Source organism: Drosophila miranda (genome assembly GCF_003369915.1).
Source record: "Drosophila miranda strain MSH22 chromosome Y unlocalized genomic scaffold, D.miranda_PacBio2.1 Contig_Y1_pilon, whole genome shotgun sequence".
In the NCBI taxonomy this organism is placed as follows: Eukaryota; Metazoa; Arthropoda; class Insecta; order Diptera; family Drosophilidae; genus Drosophila; species Drosophila miranda.
The window spans coordinates 27,059,981-27,082,109 of NW_022881603.1; the positions used below are offsets into that span (position 1 = coordinate 27,059,981).

At 43.5% G+C, this 22,129-nt stretch overlaps 2 protein-coding genes across 2 annotated transcripts; both read left to right on the plus strand.

Moving 5' to 3' along the window:
* Positions 1 to 7,095: 7,095 nt before the first annotated feature.
* LOC117192031 (splicing factor U2AF 50 kDa subunit-like) lies at positions 7,096 to 8,808 on the plus strand. The gene is made up of 2 exons (XM_033396753.1): positions 7,096 to 7,182; positions 7,247 to 8,808. Exon 2 carries the CDS (start codon positions 7,261 to 7,263, stop codon positions 8,722 to 8,724), a length of 1,464 nt encoding a protein of 487 aa, XP_033252644.1. The 5' UTR covers positions 7,096 to 7,182; positions 7,247 to 7,260; the 3' UTR covers positions 8,725 to 8,808.
* An 8,384-nt stretch (positions 8,809 to 17,192) lies between these two features.
* On the plus strand, positions 17,193 to 21,121 carry LOC117190985. Its single transcript, XM_033395965.1, has 2 exons — positions 17,193 to 18,156; positions 18,234 to 21,121. Exon 2 carries the CDS (start codon positions 19,149 to 19,151, stop codon positions 20,631 to 20,633), a length of 1,485 nt encoding a protein of 494 aa, XP_033251856.1. The 5' UTR covers positions 17,193 to 18,156; positions 18,234 to 19,148; the 3' UTR covers positions 20,634 to 21,121.
* Positions 21,122 to 22,129: the final 1,008 nt, after the last annotated feature.

Below are 22,129 nucleotides of genomic sequence, written 5' to 3' on the forward strand. Positions count from 1 at the left end.
ACAATATTCACGAAACAAATTGGACATAAACGCTGCACCCCTATCCGTCACTATTCTGTTCGGATTACCAAAACTAGTCCCCTGAATTTCCAAACACTTAACGACCTCTTCAACACCTGTACTACGTGTAGAATATAACCAAACAAACTTAGAAAATCCATCAACGACAACCAGTATATAATTGTACTGTTTTTTAGTCATTTCCATTGGTCCAACGTGATCAATGTGATACGTTTGTAACGGCCTATCACCCTTGTCTATTGGTTGCAAATAACCCTCACGTTTTCCTGTCTTTTCATTGACAATGATACACTCGACACAACTATTTATTACGCGCCATACTTTGTCTTTTAACTTCGGAATATAATACGACTTCTCAATGATATCTTGTGTCTTTTTAACTGAAAAATGTCCTTGCTTATGTGCTATTGATATAATCTCATTTTCCAACTGAGCTGGTACTACGATGAGCTCCTTATCCGGATCCTTAAACAAAATCTGATTCTGAATATAATAATCCTCATATTCCTTGTCCTCCACAATACTTTTAACAGCCTTAACCCAATCGTCGGTTAGCTGAGCTTCTTTCAAACGATGAGCTATACTTTCGGTCACCATAAGACAAGATACACGACTCCACGCGTCAACGTGCCTCATCTTCGTTCCTGAGCGATGTTCTATAACATAATTAAAATCTTGTAGGTACATGGCCCAACGTGCTACTCTCAAAGGAACGTTTCTTTTTGATCGTCATTGTAAATGCATTACAATCTGTGACAATTTTGAACTTTATACCCAAAACATACCCATTTTGATGCATCAGTATGGATTTCTGTCTCCAACTTCGGGTTGTACATTTCTAAAACAGGTCTACTAATCAAGGCTACCTTTAGTTGTTCAAACGCAACCTGATGTATCTCCTTAAATTCAAATTTAACATCCTTCCGCAGCAGATCTGTCAATGGTTTTGCAATAACAGCATAACCCTCAATAAACTTTCGGAAATAAGAAGTCAATCCTATGAAACGCTGCACTGCTTTTTTATCAACTGGCACTGGGAACTTTTCGACGGCCCTCGTCTTCTCATCACTTGGTCTTATCGTATTCTTTTCTATTATATACCCCAGAAAATTAACCTTTTGTCGTAACAGCTGACACTTTCTCCAATTTATACGTAGCCCATTCATTTCCGCTATCTTCAGTACTTTTCTCAACTTTAACAAACCCTCTTCTATATCTTGACTACAAATAATAACGTCATCCATATAGACTGCTGCTTCATTATTCTTTACCAAATCTCTCAACACAGCCATTATAAATCTGGTAAACACCGCTGGAGAATTTGAAATTCCAAATGGTACATATAAAAATTCGAACTGACCATTCTGAGTCACAAAAGACGTATATTTTTGAGACTCGACTTCTACAGGCACATGGAAAAAACCATTCGTTAAATCCAACGTGGTGAAATACTTTGCACCCTGCAGTTTCTCCAACACTGTATCCATATGTGACATTGGAAAGTTATCGCGAACTATTTTCTCATTCAGCTTTCGGTAATCACAGCATAGTCTCTTGCTACCGTTCTTTTTGGGTACCAACACTACTGGTGATGCATACTCCGATGTACTTGGCTTTATAATCTTCTGAGCCAGCCACTCTTCCACTTGCTTGTCCACGATTTCCTGTTCACACAACGGTAATCGTCTCGGATGCTGTAAAACTGGTATCATTTGGTATTTTCATTTTTATCGGCGCATCTACATTTCTCTGAGGTTGGTACTTTCCTACCATACCCCTAACCTCTCTAGCATGTGCTTCACTGAGATGACCAACTTCAATTGAAAACTCCTCAACTTCGTCAATACTTGACATGCAAATGCCTTTATATTCATTAAACAATTCCACGCATGAGGACGATGCTACCTGATCAAGTTTCTTATCTTTATCCTCGCCACAAACCCTACGAACAAATCTTGTTCCTGTCTTAGAAACTTGCATGTCCACATGATCTAGAATAGTCCTTCCTAAAATGTCTTCAAAACCAATATCCTCGTCTGGAATGACATGAAATTCTACCTCCATTTCAATCTCATCGATTTTCCCTGGTATCGAAAAGCTACCAAAAGTTACAACTTGACTATCTCCAATACCTGTTAAAAATTTCTCCTGGCCGATCAGTTCAAGATTTCCAAATTTCAAAAATACCCTCCTGCGAATTAAACACAAATCTGCTCCAGCATCAATCAAACCTTGGAATACCAAATTCGCGTACTTAATATCCTTTAATTCTAAACCTGATGGAGTGAAAATACCTGACGGCTTATCAACGACTTCCTTATCTCGAATAATGTTCGTATTCGGTCTCTTTTCTTGTCTGGTTTCGACCTTGACATTACAGCTTGCAACACGGTGTCCTGGTTGGCCACATTTGAAACAACAAAAATCATTTTTGGGACAATCTTTCCTCAAATGCGATTTGTCTCCACACTTAAAACATTTCCTAAAATTCTCTGCCATCGACCCTTTCACCGAACTCTCACTTTTATTACTCAGCGGCCAATTCTTACTCATCGGCTTGGATCCGCCTCTAGCTTTCTGGTAAACATCGATCTGAAATTTAAGCTCCTTTAAGTTTCTAGCTTGGTACAGCATTGCCTTACTTGCCCTAGCGTCTGGTATACCATCCACAAAATATTCGATTAAACTCTCATCATCTAGTTTAATTGGCTTGGCTATCTCCATTAACGCATACAAAAACTCATGCAACGACTCTCCTTTTTTCTGCTGGCGCTTTTGCAACATTCTATGTACTTCTACGGACGACAGTTTAACACTAAACTCATCCAACAGAGTTGCCTTCAACGAATTCCAGTTACGAATATCACGCAAACTACGAGCAAAAGATTTTGCTGCACCAACTAACAACTGCTTGGCATAAATGAATAATTGTAATTGACTCCATTGAACAGTAGCTGCGCATTCTTCTAATTCCTCTATCCATTGATTGATGTCGGGGTTATTAGAACCAGAAAATTGTGACACACTACCTTTCACGTCTTTTAGCGTAAACCAAGATTTATACTCTGCCTGTCGCGTACCTGGTTGAACTGCTACGGTATCATCCACTGCTGTTACTACGGACTCATCCTCTGACTCTTCTTCATTCTCAACTGGAAAGCCGTGATGTGTTAATAGTCTATCTTGCAAATCGCGCTTTCGTCCCGTCGTCTGCAACGCAAGCTCTCTTAACTTCTCTCGCAAATCTGCGACTCTCAGTGTCATTATCTCTTCAACTTGCATCGTGACGATTTAAATACAAAATAATTGATATTAGCTTATATCTAAGAAAATGTAATTAAATCAACTTAAACAACCTTATTACTGCTGGCCTGTTAACAATTTTCCAGTTAACATCGAATCCGAAAACGCCTTTAAAGTCGTCACTGTTAACGATCGCTTCTCTGTTAACGCTCACCTTACTATGGGTTTACCCTTGGTAACTCTCGCTTCTGCGCAGAACTTTCCAGACTCCAAATTTGACGCACACACACCACCACATCCAAATCTCGCTTGCCTGTCGATGTCGCTGTTGCCGTCCTCTCTTTGTTGCCTTGCCTTGCTCTCGCTGTTCGCCGTTAACTCGTTGTCGCTTCCCGAATCGTCGCTGCTTCTGCTGTTACAAAATGGTCGTCTCCTTGCTGCTTGTAGTTGTAGTCTCCGTCCGACGCAGTGCAACACAACAACAATCAATGTTCTTTGATTCTTGCTGTTTGCTGCCGTCGTTTTGTCGCTTCTGCTTCCTTTGGAACGAACGCACTCAGATTGTCGTCTCTGTGCCGCTTGTCTCCTTGTAGCTCTAGCCTCTCAGACGCAATGCACAACAACAACAACGGAGGTTTTGATTCTTGCTGTGTTTGCTGCCGTCTGCCGTCGTTTTGTCGCTTCTGCTCTCTTTGGAACGAACGCGCTCAGATTGTCGTCTCTGTGCCGCTTGTCTCCTTGTAGCTTTAGCCTCTCAGACGCAATGCACAACAACAACAACGAAGGTTTTGATTCTTGCTGTGTTTGCTGCCGTCTGCCGTCGTTTTGTCGCTTCTGCTCTCTTTGGAACGAACGCGCTCAGATTGTCGTCTCTGTGCCGCTTGTCTCCTTGTAGCTCTAGCCTCTCAGACGCAATGCACAACAACAACAACGAAGGTTTTGATTCTTGCTGTGTTTGCTGCCGTCTGCCGTAGTTTTGTCGCTCCAGCTCTCTTGAATGTCTGCTCACACTAATGCGCCTTCTTCGACAAGTGTCTCTCTCGCACTTATAGGCCAGACTGCAATTCAATTTCGCACCGCGACCGATCTCTTGTGTCACCAGTCTCGTGTTCGCCAAAATTTCCAAATACACGCACAAATCTCACTTGCAAATGTTGTTGTCTTGGGCTTATCTCGGACGAGCCCCCAATTTTGTAGTAGTTTAATTTGCTTGATGGCAACTAGTAACATTTATTTAATAAGTATGTTGGACTTAAAATTATAACAGCTCCAAGTTTTACAAGTATGTTTGTGACTAATTATATGCGTGTACGTCTGATGCGTGGCTGAACTGACAACTGACTGATCTCTCTCTCTCTCTTGCTATCGGCTCTCTCAGAGCCGATTACTGCTCTATCCCGACGACACGACGAAAACACGACCGCTTCGTGTCTCTCTCTTTCCTTCGTTTCCTACATATATTTATGGATAAACGAGAGCAAATATGAAGGCACACATCTACATGTATGGTATGCATATATTGATTAAGTGCTGGGCAAACAATTCATCAGCGAACCGGGCGTGGGGCGAAAAATTACGTATACGTCATGTTCGCCAAACTGGTCGGGCAAATAATTAACTGTGGCAACTGTTTCAGCCACCATCCACCCTCCAGCACTACATAGGTAGGCCTTATCCACTGCGGCCAATTCGTTGGCCCATCCGGATCCATGCGGATTCATGGGTTTCGGTTCATTCATGTTTGCGGCGAAAAATATATTGAGCTGATGCCGGAAAATGTTCATAATTCCCGTATTTATTATATCCGATACTCAAAATGAGTATTGGGGTATATTAGATTTGTGGTAAAAGTGGATGTGTGTAACGTCCAGAAGGAATCGCTTCCGACCCCATAAAGTATATATATTCTTGATCAGCATCAATAGCCGAGTCGATTGAGCCATGTCTGTCTGTCCGTCCGTCTGTCCGTCCCCTTCAGCGCCTAGTGCTCAAAGACTATAAGAGCTAGAGCAACGATGTTTTGGATCCAGACTTCTGTGATATGTCACTGCTACAAAAATATTTCAAAACTTCGCCCCGCCCACTTCCGCCCCCACAAAGGACGAAAATCTGTGGCATCCACAATTTTAAAGATACGAGAAAACCAAAAAACGCAGAATCGTACAGAATGACCATATCTTTTAGACTGCGGAATCTGAATTGGATCGTATTATTATTATAGCCAGCATCAAGAAAACAATTTCATTTTTTCTCGCCCTGTCTCTTTCTAACACACACGTAGCATAGCCGGCTTTTCTTAGAGTAAAACATTAGCGCCTAGATCTCAGAGACTGTAAAAGCTAGAGCAACCAAATTTGGTATCCGCACTCCTGTTAGATCTCACTTTAAAACGTATATCTCAAAATTTCGCCCCACCCGCTTCCGCCCCCACAAAAGACGAACATCTGTTGCATCCACAATATTGAGGATACGAGAAAACTAAAAACGCAGAATCATAGATAATGATCATATCTATCAGATTGCTGAATCTGGATCAGATCAGATCATTTTTATAGCCAAAAGGAACAAATCAATTTGCACTGGCTACGCAGCGCCCGACGTCACGCTCAGACTGATTTTCTGTCTCTCTCGCACGCACTCCTTGTCGTGTCGTTTAATATTAGCGGCGTCTGCCGGAGGAGAGCCATACTGGCTTAGTATCGGGTATAACTGTAGAGTTGCGGTCTCCGCAGCAACTCACAACGTTCCCCCTCGTTATATATTATAATTTGTATTTTTATTTGTTAATTTTATTTATTTTTTTATTTATTATTATTATTATTTATTATTTTTATTTAATTTTTACTATTTTTATTTTATTTTTTCTTTAAACTGATTTTCACTTTCGGTCAAAAACTCCCAACAATCTGCCGCACAATCTGTTATGAATTTTTATTGAGTTGTTGAAAAAAATAATTTATCGACTTCGGTGGTGGATGGCTTGTTGCATTCCTCAAATGATGAGAACCGATCGAAAAACGTTCAGAATATTTTTTTCGGGGCATGTGGCTGTAGTAGGGTTACCTCATCATCAGCCTCATAGAATGGAAGGTGGAAGGTGGAAGGAGGTGGGAGAGCATTCACTGCCTGAATTTAAATGGACAAATTAATTGCGTTTGTCAGTGTCTGCGTGTCTGCGTCGTGTGTTTGTGCGTGTGTGTGGACAGGTTCTGGCCATTGGCCAACAAAAAGAGCCAGCCAAATTCCAACAAATGAACAACAAATTAATTGGTTCTTGGACACTGGCGATTAAATATATTTAATTTGGAGACTTAATGCCGGACAGAGATTGCATTTGCATGAAGAAGATCCTCCCCGTAGATCGTCTCTGTGTGCGTGCCATCAAATAACCATTAAACGGTAGACCATTATCCTGAAAGGATCGCAGGCCATTTATCCGTTGAATGGTGATTGAGTATCGCCTTGAGGGACATAAATTATCGGAGGGTGCCTGCCTGGTGGAAGGTAGACAACCACAAAAATCTATAAAGAATTCCTCGATCGATCCCCACTTCATTATGCCAGATCCTGCTTTGGGTTGACAGTTTTATTGTGTCGCCTTTATGGGAATTAATTGAGTCGCTCGAATCGGAGGATCCCAAATGAAGTTGTGTCTTTCCATGGAATGTCGCTGGTGCTCTCCTTGGTCAAAGGTATTTCTTAATCGATTTTCTAAGGAGAAATACCTTAGATTTGGGTTTTAATTAACCCTGCCGGTGCACCTGCCCCCTGCCGCTGTCAGCTACAACTCTAGGGGCGCCTGCCCGGTCAGCACCTTGCAACCCTGTCTCCTGTCTAAGGGAAAAAGTGCCAATCATTGTGAAAGCTGTCAACGCGAAAAAAATAACAAGGAAAGTGAATTCTTGCGCTGTTTTACGAGTAAGATTTTCATCGTTTTTCCCGCACGTATTTTCCCCTAAAAAACAACCCATGTGTTTTCCAGCGAGAGAGATATCAATGGGTGGTGGTCGGAAAATAAAAAAGCGCCTCTCGCACCGCAATCGAAGTGGCAGCAAATCCGAGCAGGCGGTTTCCTGCTACACACGTCCTCGATTCAGGAATCGTTCCCGCTCTAAAGATCGCTGCCGCTCCCGTTCCCACTCCCGTTCCCGCTCCCGATCCCGTTCGCGTGCCACCCGTTCGAGTGCCATGGCCAGAAAATCCCTTCCAAAACGTCGCCGCCACGTCGCCAGCCTGTGGGATGTGCCGCCCGAGGGCTATGCCCATGTGACGCCCATGCAGTACAAGGCCATGCAGGCCAGTGGCCAGATCACGGCGCGCATCCGTTCGGACACGCAGCCGACGGCGGACACGGCGGCCATTGCGATGGTGACGCGCCAGGCGCGTCGCCTCTACGTGGGCAACATACCGTTCGGCGTCACCGAGGACGACATCATGGCCTTCTTCAACCAGCAGTTCCTGCTGCTCGGCGACGACTGTGGCGGCCAGCTCTGTCTCGACGGGAAGGCGGTGCTGTCCTGCCAGGCGAATCTCGACAAGAATTTCGCTTTCATCGAGTTCCGTTCGATGCAGGAGGCCACCCAGGCGACCACATTCGATGGCATCTCGTTCCGTGGACAGGTGCTGAAGATCCGACGGCCACACGACTACCATCCAGTGGGTTCCGTTGGCGCTGCCGCTGGCGCTGGCCGGATCCCAGATGCCGTCGGAGGCAGTGCTTCATCGGTGGCCGGCAAGTTCCTGTCGTCCTCAGCGGAAACTGGGAGCCTGGGCAGCGAGGCGATCTCCAACCTCGTTCCGGACTCGCCGCACAAGATCTACATGGGGGGCCTGCCCACGTGCCTGAACGAGACGCAGATCAAGGAGCTGCTGCTGTCGTTCGGCCAGCTGCGGGGCTTCAATCTGGTCAGGGACCCCAGCACAACGCTCAGCACGGGGTACGCCTTCTTCGAGTACGTCGATCCATTGCTCACGGAACAGGTGAGTGCCAATCTAAACGGCATGCAGCTCGGGGACCGCCGGATACCCAGCGGCCGGTACGCGGGCACCCAGCAGATCCCCATCCAAGTGCCCGGCCTTGTGGCCACATCCCTCACGGTCTCCACGGCGGGGCTGAACAATGCCACCCAGGTGCTGTGCCTTCTCAATATGGTGCTGCCGGAGGAGCTGCTGGACAACGAGGAGTACGAGGACATACGCACCGACATCGAGCAGGAGTGCAGCAAGTACGGCGAGGTTCTTAGCCTCAAGATACCACGCCCCCTGGCCAGCGGAGCGGAAGGGGAAGGAGGAGTGGACTCTGGCACTCGCCCCAAGGGCTGCGGCAAGGTGTACGTCCACTTCGGGACCATCGAGGACAGCGAGAAGGCTCTGGGCGCCCTGAGTGGCCGCAAGTTCAGCGGCCGCATTGTCATTGGTTCCTTCTTCGATCGCGACAAGTATTTGTCGGAGGATTTTTGATGGATTTCCATTGGATTTTCATTTTAAATGCAATTTTTGATCTCAAAATAAAGGCTATGGTTCGGCTATGTTCGGTTAAGGGAACGATTTGTGTGATTCAAGGTCTCAATTCCATTCCCAATTTAAGGTTTAATCCTTGGGGGTGTCTTTTCTGCCTTTCTACAGATAAATAAACAAGTTGCCGTAATCTGAAAAGCCTTTAGAGCTATAAGAAATCGTGGTATCTGTGCGAATGTTCGTATCTTTTGCGCTGAAAGTCGTTCTTTAAGGGATTTAATCGCCTCAGAGACGATACCAGAGATAAGTCCATACCCCTCTCTCTTTCGCAGAGAGCGCTCTCCCCTCTCCTTCGCTGAGAGCACTCTCCCCTCTCTTTCGCTGAGAACTCTCATCTGCTGCCCAAGAAATCGCTTCAAAAATATCTCTGGAAGGATACGCCTTTCATTTTGGGATTCAATTAGGGAAACCGACTTAAGGCTGCAATCCTTAAAGCTCTGGGGAGTCACCACCGTCATTCAACGCCTTTGGATAATGTCATTTACCAGAGGAGAGGCTGCCACACCACCTCCCCTCTCCTCTAGCTCTAGAAAGAAAAAAAACTTCTTTCGATGCCGCTCTGTCGCTCCGGCTGTCCCATGAATGCCCTGCTGCTGCCTCCTCGATGGGTAATTAATAAACGCCCATAGAGATACAGCGGATACAATTAAAATTCCATCGATGGATCAGAGCGAGGGAGAGAACTCTGATAGAGAGAGAAGAAAAAGGATTTCTTTTGATTTTTGTTTGTAAATTTTTATGATCTGTGCCACAAAAGCGGGGGATTAACTGGATTGAGTGCTCATTCGTCGAGATTCAACATCTTCTATTCCCCTCCCATCTCCCCCTCCTGCATCTTCTGGTCAAACAACTTCTCTTTCGATTTGTGTCCGAGGTTAGGGCTTAGGGCCCTGCCCCCTGCCCCCTGCCCCCCTCGGGATATGTTAGGTAATCGAAATTAAGAAATCAAATCCACAGTTGAGTGAACTCCTCTCTCTCTCTCTCTCTCTCTCTCTCTTTCTCTCTCTCTCTCTCTCTCTCCGTCCCTTTCCTTCGCTTTGTGGTTACCATTCTCTATGCATTTTTAATTGCATTTCACATGATTTCATTTCATTTCATTTGAATATGATGTAGTAGATAATTATATGGGCAGGCTACCGCCCCGAGGCAACGCCTTCCTCCTCCTCCTCGATGATGTCTCTATTTAAGAGCCCCAGAAGCTTGTCCTCTCCTTATCCATATCCATCAATTGATTTGTGGAAGCTATCTCTGTGGAAGGGTTAGGAGAAGCGGGAGGGAGCGCTATCCGAACTTTAATTAGTAAAATCTTTAGTTGTTTTCTCTGCCCCCACTAATGATAGTTAAGGTCTAGAAGCCGCCTATAAATTGGCCAGAGATCTTGTTCTTAGATTTCTATTGCCCTCTAATGATATCTAGATACAAAATTTGTTCTTCCGCTAATGATATCCCAGAGATATGCATCTGGAAATCTCCCACAATTTAAACAAAACTTTTAATGAAGATCTATCCATGAATATATTGGAGATTAAAGACCAACAATAAATCCTAATGAACTTTATTCAAATACGAGCTCTGCAAAATTTCAATCTTTAAAAACGGGTAAAAAAACGTTCCGTTGGATGAGCGGGGAATTTCGGGTTTAATTAATAAAACAGAGCCCCCCCTCAGGCCACACACACTTCCAAGAACCTGTTGCTTCGCATTTTTATAGACTAAAATTGAAATCACATTTCCGCATCACAAAATAAAAGAAACAACAAAAAAGGAACATGTAAAATACACAAATATTATTCTGCAATTCATGGGAAATTTCGTCTATACCCTCAAGGATGTATTTTTCTTTCGGTATCTACATGGTATAGTCATCCCATTCGGATCCAAATGAAAAATAAATACTATAAACTTATGATTCTGTTATTTGAGGAAACAAAAGAGTTTTTTCGCACAATGACTGTGTATTTTAGTTGAATTTTATTTTGTTTATTTTAATCCACAGTTTATTTGTATTTAATTTATTTATTTCATTTTATTATTTGTATTTAATTTGTTTTTTTTTTATTTATTTATTTTTCTTTTCTTACTTATGTTTTTAATTTAATATATTTATATTTATTTTAATTTAATTTTATTTATTTTAATTAATTTCATTTATTTTAATTAATTTTATTTATTATCACTAACTAATTATTAAAATTTGTATTTCATATTATTTTACCTTTTATTTAATTATATATATGTATTTTTATACCCGATACTCAAAATGAGTATTGGGGTATATTAGATTTGTGGTAAAAGTAAATGTGTGTAACGTCCAGAAGGAATCGTTTCCGACCCCATAAAGTATATATATTCTTGATCAGCATCAATAGCCGAGTCGATTGAGCCCTGTCTGTCTGTCCGTCCGTCCGTCTGTCCGTCTGTCCGTCCCCTTCAGCGCCTAGTGCTCAAAGACTATAAGAGCTAGAGCAACGATGTTTTGGATCCAGACTTCTGTGATATGTCACTGCTACAAAAATATTTCAAAACTTCGCCCCGAATTGCTGAATCTGGATCAGATCGGATCATTTTTGTAGCCAAAAGCAAGAAATCAATTTTCAGTGGCTACGCAGCGCCCGACGTCACGCTCAGACTGATTTTCTGTCTCTCTCGCACGCACTCTTTGTCGTGTCGTTTAATATTAGCGGCGTCTGCCGGAGGAGAGCCATACTGACTTAGTATCGGGTATAACCGTAAAGTTGCGTTGATGACCAACGTGCCCTCGGTGAGAGCTGCAAAGCGAACGAACCGAGAATGCAAGCGCCGTTGAATGCGTTGTGGGTGACAAGCGAATGATAAAATTAAGCGAGAACGGCGAGAGCAAGGCGAGGACAACGATCCCGCGATCTAGACGAACAATTCTGATACGGTTTTCGGAACTTTCGATTGCAGCTGCGAGACGAGCGAATGTTGTAATTGTTGCCTTTGTAGATTGCGATTAGTTTAATTGTTCACAGAAGAATTAACATAACACACACGCCCCACGTTGGGCGCCAAAATGTTTGTACACGGAGCGTTTTCCGCATTAATGTTAATTCACGGATGGGGTGTGTTAGTTTTTTCTGCAAACGAATCAAAGTCTATACAAGAAAGAGAAAAGTCGATCGATCCAGTTGAGTATTAGGGAATAACTATTTATTACAAATCTTAGTGCTTGAGTACTGGGCATAAGAGAGAGAATACAGTGGTGAATTTAGTACAATTATGGTGAGTAAATACAAAAAGTGAGCGTAGGCTCTCTATTTTACGAGGGTCATTTTAATACTTGTTCCTTAAAGGAGTTTGACCGAACAAATTCTCTATGGCATAACTCGAAATATACGTTCGTCCTTCTTCTAATAATCATAACACCCTCACACTGAAAAGGGAAAGGGTATGCAAAAACAAATTTCCGCCAAAAATGTCTACTCAATTTAATGTGAAAAAAACAGGGTTTTAGGGTGTTAAGGGGGTTAGTACTGTGTGGAGGGTGGGGTATGCCACGCTTCCTTCCTTCTTCTCCAATTTCACTGTTCCGCGTCGCTACGTTAATGGCAGTGCAATTAATTCGAGCAAATCGTCTGTGAACCCTTCTTATGGCCTCTAAGAGCATGCCCCACGCCCCCGTCCCCCGCCACTGGTTCACACAGCCACCACAGTCTTTGTCTTTCTCTGTCACTATCTCTACGTACTGCTGTCTCTTTCTCAGATAAAAATTCATTAAGCAACATCAATCGCGCTTACCATTCGTCGCCCATCCATCCGCTGAACGGAGAGCTTTGTTTCGCTTTAAAAACTTTTTTTGAAATATAAAAATTAAAAAAAAATCGAAATAATAGATAAAATGTCTTGAAAAATTGTCAAGGTTAGATGGAAAAAATAAGAAGGATGGAAAGCTGGTAGAATAGTGAATTGGTAGCCAGATCGTTTGAGCCGACGAATGAGTTGCGTATTACCCATAAGTGAAAGGATACAATCGTAGGGAAGCCTCTGTGCGCCTCACATGCATAGTATATGTAATGTAGATGCCAAATATTCCAATATTATGGGCCAAAATACAACCAGTGGTAGTTGAAACAGTTTTTCTAGTAGTTCTTTCCGTTTAAGAATTTTTTCTGGCTGCTAGTTCCAATTGAAAGACACTCTTTTCTATTCATTTCAGCCTTGGCAATGCCCGTTTAATTTATTATCCTCCTTTAAGAGCCCTTACCCCGTGAACTAGTTCTCAATGCATTGAAAGAGCGATAGAAAAGAACCTCAACCCATTAGCGGGATCCGTAGCTCGATTGAACACATTGTTAGATGATTATTCCACTGATCCATTACACAAGCCATTTGTCTTGGCCAGGGAGTCGCCCTTTCGCCTCTCGAGACAATTCGAACAAATCCCGGTTCGAAGAACCCATTTCAGGCAGGAGGCACCCCACAGCGGGAACAAAAGGTAAACGAAAGATGGAAAATGCTAAAGGAGAGAGAGAGAGAGAGAGAGAGAAAGAGGGAAAACTGTGTCCAACTGAAATGAGTTTTTTCCGAGCAGCGAACGCGAAATAACCTGCGACCTGCGACCCGTGAGCGCATTTAATGAGGGTCATAAAATCCAGCGCCAGGCTTGGAAAAACCAGAACCAGAAGCAGAACCAAATATCCACTCCAGACAGAAAAACTCGCGTAGCCCGAACAGAACTCTGGGCTTAAGACGCGTAACAGGTGCGATGTCTGTCTGGCGATGAAATTCGAATGCAGATTATGGCTAGGTAGCCGAAAAAGGACACTTTAAGGACGACATTTCTGTTAGAGATTTAACATTTTTCCGGCGCCAGAGAACCCAGAGCGCACTCATTGAATCGTTTGTGTTTTTTTTTGGGAATTAGAGCCTCAAGATTTCTTTTGTGTTGTGTATTCCTATGCAAATGCCTGGGCGTGTCAACTTCTGACCCCAAAGTGAGGCATAATCCAAGAAAATACAAAAAAACAAAAAAAAAGAAACCCGCCTGGAACCCAGAAGCAGCGGACGGACAGACGGCGGCACAACAATAGGAGGGAGAGAGAGAGATGGAAATGCAGGGAGAGAAAAAAACACACAATTTAAGCTGCCTGACTCCCCTCCCCTCCTCTACCCTCCCCGCCCCTCCACTCCGCCACAATCCAAACTAAATGTCTGACTTAATTTTGTTGTTCTACTGTCGAGGCGGGCAACTCAGGAGTCAGTACTCGGCACTCAAACTGTTCCACTCTTATGCACTGAGAGAAATGTTTAGCAGTGTATATTCAGGTGGAATGGTATTTATTTCACATTTAAATGGCTTATAAAATTATAGAATAATCAGGGAATTAGACTTTATTTTTTATGGATTCAAATAGAATTCTTATTTAATTTAAACAGGGAATTTATTCACTAAATTGTTCAATTTTAAATATTTATTTAATGAAATTTTTGTTCAATTGATAATCTTTTGATTTCAGGCCAGAGATACGATGCCTGGATCTCCTCTTCAGATCTTATCCTTGCATTCTCTCATATTTCTTTTGTCATATCCTGCGTTGCCTCTTCCCTCCACAGAGCTCTTGTATATCTCCATTCGCCCATCTATAGAAATGTATATTTTTGTGTATAGTTCGTTGACCTTTCCACCGTCTATTCAGGGGTTCCCTGGCAGCCTCTCCCTTCCCATCAAAATAAAATCCTGTTTTGTGCCGTGTAATGGACCCATCCGCTTGCCAACTGATGAATGACCGCCTGCCCTGACGTGCCGTGCTGCTGTGTGCCCCATCATGGGCCGTCATTCTCCTCTATTCTCTGTTCAGTGAGCATTTGTCCTGCTGCTGCCTTTCCACTATCTCTCCCTAGACCCTTAATTCTGTCCACAATTCAACTTCAACTTTTGATACGATACTCATCTGAATTTGCATTATTTTCTCTCTCTCTCTCTCGCTCGCTCTGTCTCCTGCCGACTGCTGTTTACGTTGATTCTGATTTTAATCTTTCAACTACGCTGTGATGCTGCCACTGCCACTGTTTTTTCATTTTCTTTTCTTTATATAGTTTTAATTTTGAATACCCTCTGTAGGGTATATTCTATATCAAAGATTTTCGGAGTAGGAGCCAAAAAAAAGTGAACAAATTTTGTGTGTGGTGTCCACAATTTCTAAATATATCTCCCAGGGATAAAAGTTGATTATCTAAGCCTGTAGAACCTCTAATTTGTCCCCAAAACGACCCCAAGCAAGGGGTATCTTAAAGTCCACTATATCAAAGGCTCTCTTCTACTCTGCTACCTGTGCCTGTGCCCTCATGCTCTCATGCTCTCTGTCCTGGTGAACAGGTTCCTCTTCCTTTTGTTTGGTCTTCTGCACTTCTTCTGCCTTCTACTTGCACTCATTCATTCGCATTCGCATGGCATTCTCCTACACAAAAAAAGTATCCTAATTGGTATTAAAATGTGATGTTACGCCGAGTATCTTTTGCCTACTACTAGAAAAACTGTTTCAACTACCACTGGTTGTATTTTGGCCCATAATATTGGAATATTTGGCATCTACATTACATATACTATGCATGTGAGGCGCACAGAGGCTTCCCTACGATTGTATCCTTTCACTTATGGGTAATACGCAACTCATTCGTCGGCTCAAACGATCTGGCTACAAATTCACTATTCTACCAGCTTTCCATCCTTCTTATTTTTTCCATCTAACCTTGACAATTTTTCAAGACATTTTATTTATTATTTCGATTTTTTTTTAATTTTTATATTTCAAAAAAAGTTTTTAAAGCGAAACAAAGCTCTCCGTTCAGCGGATGGATGGGCGACGAATGGTAAGCGCGATTGATGTTGCTTAATGAATTTTTATCTGAGAAAGAGACAGCAGTACGTAGAGATAGTGACAGAGAAAGACAAAGACTGTGGTGGCTGTGTGAACCAGTGGCTGGGGACGGGGGCGTGGGGCATGCTCTTAGAGGCCATAAGAAGGGTTCACAGACGATTTGCTCGAATTAATTGCACTGCCATTAACGTAGCGACGCGGAACAGTGAAATTGGAGAAGAAGGAAGGAAGCGTGGCATACCCCACCCTCCACACAGTACTAACCCCCTTAACACCCTAAAACCCTGTTTTTTTCACATTAAATTGAGTAGACATTTTTGGCGGAAATTTGTTTTTGCATACCCTTTCCCTTTTCAGTGTGAGGGTGTTATGATTATTAGAAGAAGGACGAACGTATATTTCGAGTTATGCTATAGAGAATTTGTTCGGTCAAACTCCTTTAAGGAACAAGTATTAAAATGACCCTCGTAAAATAGAGAGCCTACGCTCACTTTTTGTATTTACTCACCATAATTGTACTAAATTCACCACTGTATTCTCTCTCTTATGCCCAGTACTCAAGCACTAAGATTTGTAATAAATAGTTATTCCCTAATACTCAACTGGATCGATCGACTTTTCTCTTTCTTGTATAGACTTTGATTCGTTTGCAGAAAAAACTAACACACCCCATCCGTGAATTAACATTAATGCGGAAAACGCTCCGTGTACAAACATTTTGGCGCCCAACGTGGGGCGTGTGTGTTATGTTAATTCTTCTGTGAACAATTAAACTAATCGCAATCTACAAAGGCAACAATTACAACATTCGCTCGTCTCGCAGCTGCAATCGAAAGTTCCGAAAACCGTATCAGAATTGTTCGTCTAGATCGCGGGATCGTTGTCCTCGCCTTGCTCTCGCCGTTCTCGCTTAATTTTATCATTCGCTTGTCACCCACAACGCATTCAACGGCGCTTGCATTCTCGGTTCGTTCGCTTTGCAGCTACCTGCTTTGGTCCATCGATCAACGCATTCTTTCTATTGGAATTCCACCGCTTCACTTTCGTTTTGCTTTCGTTGCCGCTGCTGGAACTTTTGCTTTTGCTTTCACCGTTGGATTTGTGCTCTAGCTGCTGCTGCTTGCTGCGTTTTTTAGTTGTTGTTATTTTTGGAAGCTCTAGTTCTGTGTCAGCGTAATTACACTACACAACAAAATGACGACGCTCGAAGACTTAAAACGCCAATGGAGCAATATAAAACGAAATATAACTCGGATCAAATCTGTGGTAGATGCTAAATCGGAAACCCCGATATGCAATGATGAGCTTCGCTATCGGTTGAACATCTTAGAAACGTATTTCAAGAATGTTTTAAATGTCCAAGCTAATATTGAAGACCTTAGTCCGAATGATGAAGGACGGGCAGATTTGGAGGATACATACATAGCAATCAAGCTAGCCATAAAGGAAAAAATGGGAGGAGATCTGAACGCCAGCATTGTTGCGCCGGACTACCACCCACCGCCAGTGAAGTCATCGTTACCAAGGTTGTCTCTACCCACTTTCGACGGAACATATGCAAACTATAAGGATTGCATTCACTCGTTCGAGCAAATTGTTGTGCGTGAGTCTGGATTGTCTAATATAGAAAAGTTTAATTATTTGCTGACCTGCCTCACGGGGCCGGCATTAGATATAATTCAGGCATTCCAGGTTACAAGCGAAAACTATCCGAAGGCCCTAGCAAAACTCAAAAGCCGTTTTGATAATCCTACTCTTATATTTTTAGAAGGTATTGAGGCATTGTTTGCACTACAACCTGTGGAAAGGTCAAACAGTCAGCAGCTTCACAGCCTAGTGGATAAGGCATCCGCTATATTAAGCTCGCTGGAGTCCATCGGCAAACCTGAGAACATTGTTCACGCTATGGTTATATATATTATAATGGAAAAGTGTGATCAGCAAACTCGGAACAAGTGGAAGGAATCGCAGGACTGCAAAACTCTGCCAACCTGGCTAGCATGCACACAGCTTTTGGAACGCCACTGTCAGTTTCTCCATTCGTCTGGAAACTCGGCTGCTACTTCGTCACAACGAAAGGCTGAATCCAATAAGTCAAATCGTCATTCTAATCACCAAATAAACTCGTCGTTTGCTATCACTAATCCGTCTTGTACACTTTGTTCTAGTTCTGGCCATAAGATCTCTAATTGCGCTCAGTTCAAGGCTATGAACAGCAACCAACGGTACGACAATGCAAAACGCCTCGGTCTCTGCATCAATTGTCTTGGAAATGGTCATAGAGTGGCGCAATGTTCATCGACACATCGTTGCCGATCCTGTAATCGGAATCATCATTCATCTTTGCATCACTCTCAGCCGCAACAGCCACCCCAATCATCAGCAGGACAATCTTCAACTACTGAACCGGTACTCCAACCAGCGCAACCCTCCTGGCAAACGGCTCATCAAGCTGCTTCACATTCTCATATGGAGATCGCTGCAGATGATCAAATTTTGTTGGCAACAGCTATGGTTTTGGTAAAGGATGCCACAGGTGAATACAAATTCGGTAGAGCGTTGCTTGATTCATGCTCTCAGGTTAATTTTGTAATCGAAACCTTTGCACAAAAGCTTCGCCTTCGTCGTGAAAAACACCACATTGGAATTCGCAGTATAGGAGACTCCCTTACTAGTTTGAAGGCTCGTACGACTACCTCTATTAAGTCACGTACTTCCGGCTATCAGCTCACTCTCCAGTTTGGAATCACATCCCATATTGCCTACCAGCCAGATAGTGAGATCGACATATCGAATTGGAACCTACCAGCTAACACTCCATTGGCTGACGAATCGTTCTATAGGACTAAACGTATTGATTTGTTACTGGGGACCGAAGCCTTCTATGGAGCTCTAGCTGTTGGCCAGATTCGCATTGGTCCAAATCTTCCCACTTTGCAGAAGACTCTTTTTGGTTGGGTTGTTGCTGGGAGGTACCAGCGGCAATATAACAGACAGCCACCATTGTGCTTGGCGACTGTAGAAGAGTCGATCGACAAGAATTTGCAGCAATTATGAAAAGTGGACTCATTTGTCGATCCAAGCGCTAGAATGCTCCCAAATCATCGTCGCTGTGAGGACCATTTCAGGGACACAACACATCAGGATGCCAGTGGGCGGATTGTCGTTCGCTTGCCATTTCAAGAAGATCCAAGTTGTCTTGGAAGTTCCTTCGATACAGCTCGAACTCGATTTTTTGCCATTGAGAGACGTCTCGCTCGTCTACCGGAAATTCGCTCGCAGTATATCTCGTTCATGCAGAAATATGAAAGTCTCGGCCATATGTCCCTCGTACTGAATCCTAACTTGGAAGAACCGCATTAATATATACCCCACCATTTCGTTCTGAAACCAAGCAGTACCTCGACGAAGCTCAGAGTTGTCTTTGACGCCTCTTGCCGTACAACATCTCAAAGGTCACTTAACGATCTACTTTTAGTCGGCCCTACCATTCAGGATGAGTTGTACTTGCAATTGCTGCGGTTCCGCATGCATAGGTTCGGCATCACAGCCGACGTCACAAAAATGTACAGGCAGGTACTTGTGAGTGAGAAGGATAGAAAATTCCAGTACATTTTGTGGCGAGCATCTCCAAATACGGATCTTCAAACCTACCAACTCAATACAGTGACATATGGGACTGCGTCTGCCCCATTTCTCGCAACTCGTAGTTTGCATTACTTGGCTGAGGATTGTAAGGATGCATGGCCATTAGGGGCTGCTGCTGTTAAAACTGCATTTTATGTTGATGACCTTTTGTGTGGGGCTGATGATATAGATACACTCTTCAAACTAAAAACTGAAATCACATCAACTCTCGCTCGTGGTCAGTTTCCATTATGCAAGTGGCATTCAAATCATCCAGGCGTAATGGAAGACGAATCTACCAAGGAATTAAACATTTCAGAAAACTCAGTCAGCAGCACACTCGGCTTAACTTGGCATCAACGAAGAGATGCATTTAGTTTCACATTTAATCCAAAGGAAGTCTATCCCACTACCACAAAACGAACAATTTTGTCTACTGCGTCGTCGCTATTCGATCCAATCGGTCTGCTATCACCGTTAGTCATTGTCTCTAAGATCATTCTTCAGGAGTTGTGGCTTTTGAAACTCGACTGGGACGAGTCTGTCCCCCAGAATTTAAGCCACGCATGGAGCAAGTGTTTGGAATCGCTGAATTCACTGTCGTCACTAGCGGTACCTCGTTTTTGTTTGCAGCCTGATACTAGGAGCATTCAAATACATGGATTTTGCGACGCATCGATTCGGGCATACGGCTGCTGTGTTTATGTGCGCACGGAGAATTCGCTTGGACAGGGCACAGTGAAATTGTTCACTTCTAAGTCTAGAGTAGCACCAGTGAAGAAACAGTCTCTTCCGAAGCTTGAACTATGCGGCGCACATCTACTTTCTCATTTGTATAACAAAGTCAAGGCCATATTCAGTAAACACACTATCACATCTTATTTTTGGAGCGACTCACAGCTCGTTTTGCATTGGTTGCAACAACACTTAGTCACCTTATCGACCGTTGTTGGAAATCGAGTGTCCGATATTCAGGATTTAACGTCTGATGGAAAATGGCGCTATGTGCCAACACATCAAAACCCTGCTGATATTCTGTCGCGAGGCTGTAACGTGAGCGAGTTGATTAAGTCTCCATGGTTTTCGTGTCCTACGTTTCTAGTCGAAGATTCACTAAACTGGCCCGCCGCTGGTGGAAAACTTGATATTGACATGGACGTGGTTAGCTCGGAGAATCGGAAAAGTTTGTTTGCTGCCGTACACGAGACAATTAATATCCTCAACATCGTCGATAATATCAGCTCGTACACTCACAGTCTGCGTCTAATTGCTTGGATGATTAGGTTCATAAGCAATCGACGTTTACCACAACCTCACCGACGCCAGATGAACTTCGTTTTGCTTCACATTGCCTTATTTGGAACATTCAACAAACTCATTTTGTAGAGGACATCTGTTTACTTCAGAAGCAAAAACCATTAAAAAGCAGCTTAAAGTTTCTTACTCCCTTTTTAGAAGTCGTGAACGGATTCAAACTTATCAAGGTTGGTGGACGTTTGGAATACTCAGACCTACAATACGGTCAAAAACATCCGTTGCTGCTGCCTAGTCAGTCCAAATTTGTATGGAACTATATTCGCCATTTGCATCTTCGGAACTATCACGCTGGACCTAAAGCCCTAGTCGCTATCATTCGTTTGGAGTATTGGATCGTTAACGCCAGAGACTTGGCACGTAGAATTGTTCGCTACAGACCGAAGCTGCTACAACAACTCATGGGCTCATTACCGCCTACGCGACTCGCTCCGGCTCGACCCTTTGAACGCTGTGGAGTTGACTTTTGTGGACCCATTAACAGATATCAATGCATTCGAGGAAAGGGACCTACAAAAGCATACATAGCCGTGTTCGTTTGCCTTCTCACCAAGGCCGTTCACATCGAAGTAGTCTCTGCGTTCTTAAACGCATTGAAACGGATGGGAGGTCGTCGCAAGCTGGCGACAGACATCTTCTGCGATAATGCCACTAACTTTGTAGGGGCATCGAATCAACTGCAGGAACTAAAAAAGTTTATGTTTTTAAAGCAGACCCAAGATGAAATCTATAAATTTTGCGCATCTGACTTTATTAATTTCCATTTTATTCCCCCCAGGGCACCTCATTTCGGTTGCCTTTGGGAAGCGGCAGTCAAGAGTGCAAAGGGGCTGTTAAATCGTACGCTGGCCAACACCAGGTTCACCTTCGAAGAGTTGAGCCCTGTCGTCGTCGAGATAGAATCGATCCTCAACTCGCGCCCGCTATCGCCGCTTTCGTCAGACCCAAACGACTATAGCACTCTCACGGCTGGTCATCTCTTGGTTGGCGAATCATTGCGATCACTACCTGAAAGGTCCCTCGAGAATATCAAGCTGTCAAGTATGGACCGCTACGATGCGGTTACGGCCGTCAAGGAACGGTTTTGGAAGCAATGGTCTGCTGACTATGTCAACGAATTGCGATCGCGCACGAAGTGGACAGCACCCTCAACGAACCTCACCGAGGGCACGTTGGTCATCATCCATGAGGACAACCTGCCACCGCTACGCTGGAAACTAGGCCGAGTGCAGTCTACTGTGCTTGGGAAGGATGGACTTGTACGGGTGGTGCACCTCCGCACTGCAAATGGAACATGTTGCAGGCCAAAACCCAAGTTGGCAATTCTTCCGGTGGTTTGAAAGCAGTCCTTTCAACGGGGCCGGGATGTTCGGTCAAACTCCTTTAAGGAACAAGTATTCAAATGACGCTCGTAAAATAGAGAGCCTACGCTCACTTTTTGTATTTACTCATCATAATTGTACTAAATTCACCACTGTATTCTCTCTCTTATGCCCAGTACTCAAGCACTAAGATTTGTAATAAATAGTTATTCCCTAATACTCAACTGGATCGATCGACTTTTCTCT

Coding starts and splice junctions, on each gene's coding strand:
- LOC117192031 (XM_033396753.1), top strand. CDS start 7,261: ATGGGTGGTGGTCGGAAAATAAAAAAGCGCCTCTCGCACCGCAATCGA.
- LOC117190985 (XM_033395965.1), top strand. CDS start 19,149: ATGCATAGGTTCGGCATCACAGCCGACGTCACAAAAATGTACAGGCAG.